The 13,119-nt window shown below is 33.7% G+C and overlaps 2 protein-coding genes across 2 annotated transcripts; both read left to right on the top strand.

Annotated features, from left to right (window-relative positions):
- The first annotated feature begins 458 nt into the window (after nucleotides 1-458).
- Nucleotides 459-2,422, top strand: LOC115977969 (agglutinin-like). Its single transcript, XM_031100000.1, has 4 exons — nucleotides 459-662; nucleotides 776-1,057; nucleotides 1,331-1,552; nucleotides 2,176-2,422. Exons 1-4 carry the CDS (start codon nucleotides 459-461, stop codon nucleotides 2,416-2,418), a joined length of 951 nt encoding a protein of 316 aa, XP_030955860.1. The 3' UTR covers nucleotides 2,419-2,422.
- Nucleotides 2,423-10,810: 8,388 nt separating this feature from the next.
- On the top strand, nucleotides 10,811-12,750 carry LOC115977971 (agglutinin-like). Its single transcript, XM_031100001.1, has 5 exons — nucleotides 10,811-10,918; nucleotides 11,009-11,215; nucleotides 11,653-11,940; nucleotides 12,062-12,224; nucleotides 12,664-12,750. Exons 1-4 carry the CDS (start codon nucleotides 10,916-10,918, stop codon nucleotides 12,182-12,184), a joined length of 621 nt encoding a protein of 206 aa, XP_030955861.1. The 5' UTR covers nucleotides 10,811-10,915; the 3' UTR covers nucleotides 12,185-12,224; nucleotides 12,664-12,750.
- Nucleotides 12,751-13,119: the final 369 nt, after the last annotated feature.

The raw sequence follows: 13,119 nt of genomic DNA, 5'->3' as shown, positions 1-13,119 counted from the left end.
AGAATACTTGGTTTCGGAATGGGCAATGATTTTACAGACTCAAGCCCGGCCCATCTAGTTTTCTATTTGCAATAACTCTCACTCTCTATACTGTCATTAAATCAAATGACTGTTAACATTTTGAGATTTGCGGCTATTGCTCTCCTCGAGATATAATAGAGTTCCAACTTCCAATGGACTTTACGGCTCAAATTAATTTCAGTTAAACAGAGGATTGGAGGAGTCACCTCTATCTACTATATATCATACTCGCAAGGATTCATGTTAACCCAATTCATGTTCTAGCAAAAAGCCATTTCTTGACTCAGGAACTGCATCTCTTCGAGTACCACAAATGTATGGTACATAGCTAAGAGTAGCGTCACCCTTATACTCAACTATTGTCATTGGCTATCTATAAATATATATATATATATATATATTTGTCATTGTTGTTATATATCTGCATGTGTTGCAGCATGGAGGAGTGCATGAAGGTTGGGCAATGGGGAGGTAACGCGGGAAGCTACTGGAGCTTCAAGGCGAATAAAGGTGGGATCAGTGAGATAATAATTACTCATGGAGGAGCCATCGATTCAATTCCATTCAAAAGTGAAGATGAAGATGGTGCATTCGAGTATTCTGATATGTATGGTGGCAATGATGGCAATCGAACTGACAAGGTACATACGGATACTGCCCTTATAAAATTATTAACTCAGTTACAATCATGCATTTTAAATGAATGATACGTCAAATGAAGCTCTCTTTTTTGTGTATGTGAATTTATACGCAGATATTGCTCGACTGGCCTAGAGAGTATTTGACATCAATTACCGGTACAACTGGGATTGTTGGGAATCATACTGTAATCAAATCACTACGTTTTTATTCAAATAGGACCAAGTATGGACCTTATGGACATGAGATAGGTGAATCATTCTCCTTCCTGATGGAGGGTGGCGTAATTGTTGGATTCCATGGTCGCTCGGGTGCTTTGCTTGACGCCATTGGTGTCTATGTAAAAACTTTTATACCATCTTGTGCTTTGAGCCCAGGCTTCACAATGCACCAAAAGGTTTGGTCGTTTTAGCTTCTCAAACTCTATGTTTTATCCTAATAGGAAAAGTTAATGGATACTTGGCATTGGTTTAGGAAGTATTTTTAGAATCTTTTTGTTGGAAAAGAAAAAGGGAATTGATAATTGTAGAAGCTTTTTATATTAAAACTTTTCTTAAATAGTTCGATAACAAATGCCTTAAGGAGACACATTAACATAACCTTATTCTAATTTACTTGAGGACTCACTAAACAATGTTTATTCGTGACATTTGTTGTTCTTGTTTAATAGTTGGACAATAAGATGAACGTGGTTGTACCACGAGGACCAGGGCCTTGGGGTGGTCATGGTGGGAAGCAATGGGATGATGGAGTTTTTTCTGCAATCCGTGAATTGCACTTGCATGTTGGAGATTCAGTGATTCATGCAATACATGTGTTGTATGAAAACAGAGACGGGAAGCTTGTTTGGTCGCAAAAACATGGTGGATCTGGCGGTGATAAAATTCATAGGGTAAATAAATAAATAAATTATTATTATTATTATTCAATTTAGTAAAAAATTGGATTTTTTAATCTTTTGGTTCTGAAATTTATCAAATTAATTTGTTTTTGTAATTAATTAAAAGTATGGTGTATGATTTTGACTTTTTGAGAGTAGTGTGTAATCATTATACAAAAAGTTACAATACCATGTTACTTTGATTTGTCAATTGAGCTTTAGAACATTCAATAAAATTTTAATTTTCCAAATGAAAATTAGGTAAGCTAAATTATATTTTTTTGTCCCTGAAATTTTGGGTAAGTTTGGTTTTGGTCTTTAAATTTTAAATAGTTTGAATTTTCAGTCTTTTCACTTTTATAATTGGAATAATCTTATCCTTCCAGGGTCCATTTACGAGGTTGATTTGATTTGGTTTCTTTAAAATATGAGATGAGTTTGAGTGGTACCTTAATTATGTGGTTAGCTTTAGATGGAAAGAGAAAATTCTTACCTTCTTTGAATTTTCAAGAACCAAATCAAAACTCAAAAAATTTTGATGGGCAAAAATTAAACATATACTACTACATTGTAGGGATCAAAAGTTTACTTTATTTATTACTAATCCTATATGTACTTTGGGTTGGCGGATGAAGCTTGATGAATCAAGGGATTTCTTGGTTGGCATTGTGGGATTTTATGGGCCTGTTAAAGGGAATGATAGCTTCGAAGCTTTGCGATCCATCACATTCTACACAAACAATGGCAAATATGGACCCTTTGGTGATGAGATTGATAATGCTTTCACATCTAGTATCACCACAGGAAAAGTTGTTGGTTTCCATGGAAGAAGTGGTGTCTATTTAGATGCAATAGGAGTGCATATGGAATACTTCTGAATATGTTATTTTCAATTGGTTTTGAAGTGATGAGATGAATCGAGAAAAATCATCGACTGAAAGAAAGTGAGACTCTTGTCCTCTTTTTCTTTAAATTGGGGGATAATAGCAGTAACTAAAAGTCTTAAATTGTAATGTTTTTGAGTTATGATCTTTGTATTGTAGTTGTTTTGGCCTTGAACTTCTATATTAATTGTGGGGCCAGAGAACTTGTGACCCTAGCCCACTTTATGTTAGGGCCCAAGGCCCGAGCCGAGGAGGGATATTGCCGAGGACATACAACGCAAGTCCAAATGGCCTAGAGATATAACCAAGGGCGATTATGTCATCGGCATCCCAAAGCGCTCCTGGAAGAAAGGGCAGTTACAGTATAGAAACAGTTCATGGAAAAGCTAAACATATCTGCATTGATGGGGAAATGACCCCTGAACAGTGTGGCGACAAAGGACAAGGGAAAGGCTGTCATTATTGCAAATAAGTACTCTACGCCTGACAGAGCAATGTTTTTCAACTTTTACAACCACCTCCAACCACTTTGGGTATGGGCTGATAGGACAAGTATCAGCGCCAGAAAACTGAGCCTACACGTGGACGTTAGGGAAAAGGTAAAGGCTAGCATAAAAGGAGAAGGAAGCAATCTAGAAAGGGGGGCTGGGAAAAAAGACCAAGAACCAGAGCCTCCCAGTCCGTGCCAGGAGAAAGACTTCTCGGGCAAGCACGGTTCACCCTTGTGTGATTATCATGAACACCATGACTAACCTCTGTCCGATGACCAAGGCCTAGCCTTTCAACCCACGCTCTACAAATTTTATTGTTTGGACCTTTAACGTACGAACCCAATACCAAATTGGGGTCGTTATAAATCGAGTCCTTACATTAATGTTTCAGACTCTTGTCCTCTTTTTCTTCAAACCTATGAGTTGTCCTTAATTAAATTGGTTTTAGCACCTGAGTTACCAACCTAGCTTATACTTATTAGTAAGCACCAAAATTTTGCAATGTAGCTAGCCAGCTAGGTATCATGAAAAATTAGGGACCACTCTCTAATCAATTCAAGATCGTATCCAGGGAAAGCAATCATCCTTAATTTTCCCAATTACTAAGTATTCCATCTTTGTGGATCTTAATTTTATTTAGCTATAAATATTTTATTACTTTCTATTTTAGACAAAGTTTAGCTACAAACTCACTCAATAAAATAAATATTACTGCATATTTTTAAAATCTAACTGTTGAATTGCATGTTTTTTACACTCTTAATACATATGTCAAATTTTGTGTCAATCGGATATTATTTACCCTATAATCTATAAACTTATATTCTATGCATAATTTTAAATTACAAAAACTTGTAATTTAAAAATGTATTGATGGCATAGTTATTGATCTTTAATTTTCTTGAAATTTTGCAAACATGGAGGATGTAAAAAGAAGATGTAATCCAATGGTAGATTTGTCAAAATTCACCTTCAATAAAAAGATATTGAGTGAGTTTGTAGCCTAAAGCTACAACCGATTTTGTAGCTAAATTTTGTCCTTCTATTTAATTCTTGTTCTATCACATTGGATTTTTCTTTTTGACATTGTGGCCTACCGAATCAGTATACTTTTATTGAAGCTTGCATGATTTTTTTTTTTTTTTTTTTTTGCTTGGCTGAATATTAAATTAGGTTATTCAAGTCAAAATTTTCAAAATAATATTATTTGAATAATAATCATTTAAATTGACACACTTTAAAATAATTTGGAATATAGACTTTAAAAAAAAGATTAAGCGTTAAAATTGTGTTTTCAAAATACGATTTCACATAAATTGTGTTTTTTTAAGTATTGAAATTGTGTTTCTAAAACAAGATTTTGAGAGGAAAAAAGAAAAGAAAAAAGACGAAGCTAAACTATAAAATAACTTCAAAATAGTGCCAATTCTGCTGCCTATTCAGTAATATAGGCATTAAAAATAATTTTACAATATATATATATATATATGTGTGTGTGTGTGTGTGTGTGTGTGTGTGTGTGTGTATATATGTGCACACACATCTGAAACACTAATATAACAAATAAATACTAGTGAATTATTTTTTCACTTTTTCAAAAAGTTGTAATAGTTGTTTTCCCTTAATTTATAAATCAATTAAAAAGTTATATCTATTATCTTATTATATGTATAAAATTCTTCTAATTATAAAAAAAATTTAGTACTGCCAAGTAAAAATTCAAAAGATATAATAAATAAAAACATTCAAAACTCATTTGACGTGGTTGCTTTCTTCCTAATTAACTCCACGTGGTTATATGGCACTAAAATTGGATATGAGTAAAGCGTATGACCGGGTGGAGTGGTATTTCTTGGAGGGGATAATGAGAAAAATGGGTTTTAGGGAGAGACAGATAAATTTGGTTATGGGTTGTGTAAAAACAGTATCATATTCTGTTTTGGTAAATGGAGAACCCTGTGGGATGATTTATCCTACAAGGGGGATTAGGCAGGGAGATCCACTTTCCCCCTTCCTATTCCTTCTTTGTACGGAGGGGTTGAATGGCTTAATTAAAAAGACGGACCTATATGGTGATATCCATGGCTACTCCCTTTGTCGAAGGGGCCCAAAACTAACGCATCTGCTTTTCGCAGATGATAGTCTTATTTTTTGCAGGGCAACAATGGAGGAGTGCAACAATGTCTTGGAGATACTAAAAGAGTATGAAGAAGCCTCGAGTCAAAAAATGAATAGGAGTAAAACCTCCTTGTTCTTTAGCAAGTCTACTTCGGAGGGGGTGAAGCATGGAATTAAGGCGGCTTTAGGAGTACCAGAAATCTTGCATTATGAAAAATACCTTGGGCTGCCCTCCTTGGTTGGGAAAGGAAAAAAAGAAAGTTTTAGCTACATTAAAGAGAAGGTTTGGCGGAAACTTCAAGGGTGGGAAGCAAAGTTACTTTCACAAGCCAGAAGGGAAGTGCTTATAAAGGCGGTCATACAAGCCATCCCCACTTACACTATGGGATGTTTCAAATTGCCGGTGAGTTTGTGCAATGAAATTGAGGCTCTAATCAAAAGATTTTGGTAGGGCCAAAGGGGCGACCGTAGAAAAATCCATTGGATTAAATGGGAAGAGATGACAAAATCTAAGACTATTGGAGGTATGGGCTTTCGAGATCTTGCTATGTTCAATGATTCCCTCTTAGCAAAGCAAGCATGGCGGCTATTGAATAATAAATCCTCACTCTTCTACAAAGTATTTAAAGCTCGTTTCTTCCCAAATTCATCGCTTATGGAGGCTGCCGATTCAAGGATGGGATCTTATGCTTGGAAGAGTATCCTTAGAGGACGAGACATCATTCAAAGGGGGGCAATATGGAGGGTAGGAAATGGAGAAAAATAAACATTTGGCAGCAACATTGGCTGCCAAGAAAACACCCAACGTTTCTGCCTTCCTGCCCATTGGAGAGTTTTGAAAATTATACTGTAGATTCACTTATTGACCCAAGTACAAGAAGATGGAATGAAGAGATGGTGGATGGGTTATTTATGGAAGAGGATGCTAAGTTGATCAAGAAAATCCCCCTAAGTCGACATGTGACAGAGGACACTTTGTATTGGCCTTACTCGACCTCAGGAAATTACACTTGTAAGTCCAAATATAGGTTCCTTAAAAAAGAAGAGGAGCTGCAATTAAATTCTCAAACTCCTCCTATCTGTCATAAGCAAGTTTGGAAGGAAGTATGGCAGATGCAAGCTCCCCCAAAGATAAAAAATTTTCTTTGGAGGGCTTGCCGTAATGTACTTCGAACCAAACAAGCTTTGATGCGTAGGAAAATCTTAGAGGAACCAATCTGTGAAAGGTGTAAACTGGCAGTGGAGGACTCGGTGCACGCTTTGTGGTCATGCCCAGAGCTGGATGTAGTGTGGACTGATCAGGAAAAATGGGGGTTTAGGTGCGAAATGGAGTTCACCTGTGTAAGAGAGCTGCTGTCATGGATGATAGAGGAAGGGAAGTCTTTGGAGCTGCTGGCTTACATGGCCTGGACTATTTGGAATCAAAGGAACAAGGTGAGGCTTAATTTGCAAGCTTGTTCGTTGCATCATGTTGCTGAACTGGCAACTGAATGGTTGGCGCATTATAAAACCAACACAGAAGCAGCAGGTACACAGGCAAGGAGTAACGGAAATGGAGGAAACAGATGGAGTGCACCGCCGGCTGGTTTTGTGAAAGTTAACTTTGATGGAGCGGTCTTTGATGATGCAAATAGGTCTGGTGTTGGTGTTGTAATAAGGGATAGCTATGGTGCTGTATTGGCTTCTTGTTCAGAGAGGATTTTTCAGGCGTATGAAGCTGGTGTGACAGAAGCGTTGGCTGCCCGGAAAGCTTTGTCATTTGCACATGAGCTGGGGTTCCAAAATGTCATTCTCGAAGGTGATGCATTACATTTTATTCAAGCTTTGAAATCTCAAGAACAGAACCTATGCCCATTGGGTCTGCTGGTAGAGGATGTGAAAATTTACTCAAATCATTTTCAAAGAGTGTTGTATTCTCATGTAAAGAGAAACGGCAATAGTGTAGCTCATAATCTGGCGAGATATACTATAAGCATACCAGATTTTCAAGTATGGATGGAAGATGTTCCTTCTCATATTGTGTCGGTTTTACATTCGGATGTAACTCATTTACATTAATAAAAATACTCAAGTTCTTTCTCAAAAAAGAAACTCCACTTGAAGGCCTCGAGGCTGGGATCAATATTTGAGAGGGCTGTGAATATGTGTCAAACCTCCATTTATTTTTTTAGGTCTCTTTGGGTCAATTTTGATTTTGAGGGTGATAGATATGTTTTGCACCTAAATTAAACTTTTAGAAGTATTTATAAATTATTTTAAAAAAATTAAATTGGTGGAGGAGGGTCATGCCCCTTGGCCTAAGAATATGTTCGGTACATACAACATGTAGCACTTACATTCAACCACATAATGTAATTATTACATGTGTAAGATACAACTTGTATTATAATTTAATTCGAGTTGTATTTTAAATCACTTAGAACTTTGTTAATAAAATTTCATATAGGGGTTGTATGATTTGAGTGAAAAAAGAAAGGATCATGGAAGCTGTAAAGAAAATGGTGGGGTGATTATTATTTTCCTCCCTGTTTGGAAGGACAAAATATATAGTTCCCAATTCTGCTTAATAGAACAGCCACATAAAATAATTTTCGATTTGTTAGAGAAGAAAACTCAATAACAATAAAAATTTAGATTAAAAAAAAAAAAAAACTCAGCTAAATGAAGAAAAAGAAAAAATAAGGGTGGAGAATTTTTTTTTTTTTTTTTTTTTTTCCTTGTGCCCTCAAGAAATTTTCTCTTCAAAAGCTAAAGAAAATAAACTTGCCCTAACATGACAAGAAGGCACTACTGCCCGGCTCTCAGGGGCGGCTTCACGTTATGGTGAGGGTGTTACGAACACCATGACCTTGAAAAAAAATTTATATATATATTATTTTTGAAATATTTTTCTTTTGTCCATCATAAATAAAAAATGAACACCCTAAAATTTTTTAAAAATAATTTATCCACAACATTTTCATAACAAATTCAATGTAACAAGTTGTTATTGACTGTTACTGTGAGCAAAAAAGTAATTTTAGTAGTAGATTCAAATTAGAACCAATAAACAATATACCACATAAGATTTGTTATAAAAATATGAACATAGCACTTCTGGAATTTTTTAGGTGATTGATTTAAAGAATTAATCCCAAAAAAATTAAAACTTGACATTCCTTGACAATATCATTGGCCTTTTTAAGCAAAAAGAAAAGGCCAAAAAAAAAACCAAATTTTATTTATCTAAAATGTGGGGGGGAAAAAGCCCAAAAACAAACTTACCACTTAAAAGTTAAAGAAAAATTTAGAGAGAAAGAGAGAGATTTAAAAGACAAAGTCATATGGCTGCCACTCCAAGAATCTTAAAATTATGGCAAGTTAATAGATAAAAGAGCAAATGCAATTGGACAATTACAAAGACTAATAAATTTAAACACGGTTACAAAGACCAATAAGTTGGGTAACAACAAAAATGATGTCGTTGACACAACAAAAATGCAACAACAAAAATTTTGAGTTTAGTTAAATTGTTAATAGAGTAATGATATGGACACTATGAAAATAAAAGTATTAAAAAAATTCTTTTTAATAGAATTATAATGCTATGAACACAACAAAAATATTACAACTACAAAAATTAAAGTTGAGTTTAATTGAATTTCAATAGAAAGAAATGGTAAAACTATATGTATTTTTGTGTGTGTCTTTTGTTTTTGTTTTTTTTTTTTTTTTTTTTTCAAAAATGATGTCGTTGACACAACAAAAATGCAACAACAAAAATTTTGAGTTTAGTTAAATTGTTAATAGAGTAATGATATGGACACTATGAAAATAAAAGTATTAAAAAAATTCTTTTTAATAGAATTATAATGCTATGAACACAACAAAAATATTACAACTACAAAAATTAAAGTTGAGTTTAATTGAATTTCAATAGAAAGAAATGGTAAAACTATATGTATTTTTGTGTGTGTCTTTTGTTTTTTTTTTTTTTTTTTTTTTTTTTTTTTTTTTTGCGATATCAATATACTCAAGTTCTCTTTTTATTATTTTTTCAAAAAAAAAAATTTCTCTTTATTAAATTTTGTATAATTTACGTTTCTTAAGGACCACCATAGAAAAAATTTCTAGATCCGCAGTTGCCTACTCTCAAGTTGCTACCTCCTTAAGCCTTAAGTTATATGGCTGAGCACAAAAGCTTTTCCAATAGCAAAATGATCTTTAGTAAAAGTCGTTACTTTGTTCTCTTTTAAGATTATATGGCATGATCTTTAGTAAAAGTAAGTAATTACTTTGTTCTCTTTTAAGCTTATATGACCTGTATATTCTTTTTAAAGTTCTACTTGATCTTTACGTTTCTCAAAAAAATACTTGATCTTTACTTTCTTTGTTTTTGGATGTAATTTTTAGTTGAAAGTTTATTTGCTTATTTGTTGAAAATTGGTTAAAATATAGTTAAACCTAGAAAGTTTAAAACTTCAGAAGCATCTTTCACTCAATTCTTTGAACTTACTTGTGGGAAAAGTTAATGAATGCCCTAAGGAAGTTTGTTAGTGAACCCTTTTAAGAATGTTTTTATGGAGAAAAAAAAGAAAACAACTAATGTTTTGAAAGTTTTTCCCATTTTCCATAAAAATTGTATCAAAACTTTCTTAAAATGATTTATTAACAATTGCCTTAAAGACACGCGCTAACTTGACCTCCTACTTAACATGGAAAATACATAAGAAAATTAGTTAAAGTACAAAGACACAAGGAAATCTGATTACACATGTTCTACTAGGAGTGTCAATGTTCAACCCAACCCACAAACACGACACGAACCCGACACGGGTTTTTCCAAGTTAGTGTTGGGCCTTAATGGGTTTGGGTCATAAATGGGTCGACCCGAAAGCGACACGATAAGAAACATGTCATAAGCGGGTCAACCTGCGTAACCAGTAATAGACACGTTTGACATGCAAATTTATTTGTGTCAACCCGAAATGACCCACTTAACACAACCCATTTAACTCATATAACAAATAAATATTTATTTTATTTTAGATTTGTCAAATACCTTTTATATCCAACATATATTTTAAATTTTAAAAAAAAGTAAGTAATTATAAAAACTTACAAGGGATATAATTAGAAATTGAAACTTTACAAACCCTAAATCTCTAAACCCTACAAATCCTAAATTATTTCTAGATGGATGTTATATTTAATATTATGCAGGTTGAAATGGGTTATGTTACATTCATATCAACTCAACACAACTTGTTTATTAAGCGTGTCAAATGGGTTGGGTTAGGTCAACCCACCTTATTAACAGGTCAAGTTAGAGTTGAAGGATCATAACACGATTATTAAATGAATCAAGTTAGGGTTGAGCTATTTAGTCGAATACCCCTACCTCGACACGACACGATCCCGACACGCTAACCCGAATTGACACCCCTATGTTCTACATTTACTTATCTTCATTGGTAATATAATCTTAGAGAAGTGCTACTTCTGCAATATTTTCACAATACTTTCACAACAAATCCTAGTTGGCAAGTTATTACAGGTTTTTAACTTGAATTCACCACGGAAATTACTTTCTTACCTACTAGTAACAGCAAATAACAACTTACCACATAAAATTTGTTATGAAAATGTTGTAAAAATACTATAGACGTAGCTTTTTTCATAACTTTATCATTCTAAAGCTATTACTATCAATTTTGCGGCTTCTTCTCTACGTTTCCAAAGCCTTTATGGCCCAAATTAATTCCAATCTTTTAAAGTTCACCCCTCCAATCCTCAATATATATTTCCATCGCAAGGGAAATTTGTTAACCCTATTCATGTGCTAGCAAAATACTACTACTATATTTTGTACCTTATCAGGAACTTCGAGTTCTGCAAACGATATGGTACATAGCTGACAACAGCATTACATTTACTACTTTTTTTACATGTTATTGTAATTGTGGTTACTATTTATATGTGTGTAATTGTTGCAGAGCATGGAGGAGAACTTGAAGGTTGGGCCATGGGGAGGTGAAGGTGGAAAGAACAGTTGGAGCTTCAAGGCAAATAAAGGTGGGATCAGTGAGATAGTGATTATGCATGGATGGGCCATCGATGCCATCTCATTCAAAAGTGATGATAGATCTGGTACGTTCCAGTATTCAGATAAGTTTGGTGGTAATGGCGGCAGAACTGAAAAGGTAAAAACTATCATGCTATAATTGAAAGATTTATATGTACATGTATATTTTGGTGAAAAATATCATGCCTTGAAAGAATTGGTTTAGGCAAAAACTCAAAACTCATTTCTCATCACTCAAACCTCTAACCTATATTTCATATCTCTATTTCTGTCTTTCTCTTAACTCCATTAGACTTGTGTTTTGTTCTTGTTCTCGGGTGTAGTTCTCAGTTCTCACCTTTAAAACTCAAATTTTCTAACAATCACAAGATTTTTTATTTGAAATAATATTTTTGATAATCATGAATACATGTTATTCATGAAAATTATTACAGTTTGTAACTTTGTGTGTGTATATATATATTTTTAAATATATATATATATATATATATATTTAAACGTTAATGATAGGTACCTTCAAATGAAGCTGAATTTCTTTTCGTGCATTATGTGTAGATTATGCTAGACTGGCCTAGAGAGTACTTGACATCCATTAGCGGGACATATGAATCTGCCTGGCCATTTGGACCGGTTGTAATCAAATCACTACACATTATTACAAATGTGACAAAGTATGGACCTTATGGTTATGAAAATGGTACGCCATTCTCTTTCCCAGCTGAGGGTGGTGAAATTGTTGGTTTCCATGGTCGTTCCGAAGATCTCGTTCACTCCATAGGTGTTTATGTCAAATCTCAGATTCCATTTTGTGCTTCAAACCCAGATTACACAATGCAACAAGAGGTTTGGACGTTATAGTTTCCCTAAGCTCATGTTTCTATTCTATCTTAATTACTCGAGGCATAAATTAAATTAATGATGTTTGACTCTTGGCCTTTGCAATTGTTTTACTTGTTTAATATAGTTGGATAATAATACAATGAATGTGGATGTACCACGAGGAGTAGGGCCTGGGAGCGGTCATGGTGGGAAGCTATGGGGGATGATGCCGTCTTTTCCTCAATTCATGAATTGCATTTGCATGTAGGAGATTCAATGGTTCATGCAATACAATTGTTTTATATAAGGTAAAGAAAGATTAATCATCTTCAAATTATCCCCAAAAAAAAAAATTAATGACTTAGAAGCTTTATATGATTTTGAAATTAGGATGTAAACATTATACGAGTATGTCAAAAATAATGAAATCGTGTAATCTAATCATGAGATTTAAACACTATATGGTAATTGGTAAATAAATGAAGCTTATCACTTTGTTTGTTTCGATGGAAAACCTTATGTAAAATAGTTAATATTAAAAGATTATTTTTCAACTTATTTAAGTTTGCTATTAAACATAGAAAAATGATGTACTTTTTTATAAAATACTCTTTAGAAAATGACTCATTTTTTAGAAAATATTATCGCTATAACAAATAGAGCGCTACCTATGTAGTGTTACTTTTCTATTTTGATAGAAAAAAAATGAAGTATTAGCTAATCCTATTTTGAATTTTGGGTTGGCAGATAAAGCTTGATGCATCAACTGAATTCTTGGTTGGAATTATGGGATTTTATGGGCCCGTTAAAGGAAATGACGACTACGAAGCATTGCGTTCTATTACCTTATATACTAAAAATGGAAGATATGGACCCTTTGGAGAGGAGATTGGTACTTCTTTCACCTCAAGTGCCTCTAGAGGAAAGGTAGTTGGTTCCCATGGAAGAAAGTGGTATTTATTTAGATGCAATTGGCGTTCATATGGAATACTTCTGAACTTGTAGCTTGAGAATTGAACATTTCCTGTAATATTTTATTTTTATAATGTGCTACTTTTTCTTTTCTTTTTTATTGGTTTTGAATATAGTTGTCAAAACGTGAATCGTATCGTGAATCGATTTTTGATTTTTTTTGTATCGTGTATCGTATCATATCGTGTATCGTAAGATACACAAATACTTAATAAAATCTATAAAAAATTA

The sequence above is a fragment of the Quercus lobata genome, chromosome 2 (genome assembly GCF_001633185.2).
Source record: "Quercus lobata isolate SW786 chromosome 2, ValleyOak3.0 Primary Assembly, whole genome shotgun sequence".
Lineage (NCBI taxonomy): Eukaryota > Viridiplantae > Streptophyta > Magnoliopsida > Fagales > Fagaceae > Quercus > Quercus lobata.
This window is presented reverse-complemented; position numbering and strand designations above follow the sequence as displayed.

What these genes read in the sequence shown, in the direction of transcription:
- LOC115977969 (XM_031100000.1), top strand. Translation starts at nt 459, where the DNA reads ATGGAGGAGTGCATGAAGGTTGGGCAATGGGGAGGTAACGCGGGAAGC. An exon ending in ATGGCAATCGAACTGACAAG is followed by an intron (nt 663 to 775) that starts GTACATACGGAT and finishes ATTTATACGCAG; the next exon opens with ATATTGCTCGACTGGCCTAG. An exon ending in GCGGTGATAAAATTCATAGG is followed by an intron (nt 1,553 to 2,175) that starts GTAAATAAATAA and finishes TGGCGGATGAAG; the next exon opens with CTTGATGAATCAAGGGATTT.
- LOC115977971 (XM_031100001.1), top strand. An exon ending in ATGGCGGCAGAACTGAAAAG is followed by an intron (nt 11,216 to 11,652) that starts GTAAAAACTATC and finishes CATTATGTGTAG; the next exon opens with ATTATGCTAGACTGGCCTAG. An exon ending in ATTACACAATGCAACAAGAG is followed by an intron (nt 11,941 to 12,061) that starts GTTTGGACGTTA and finishes TGTTTAATATAG; the next exon opens with TTGGATAATAATACAATGAA.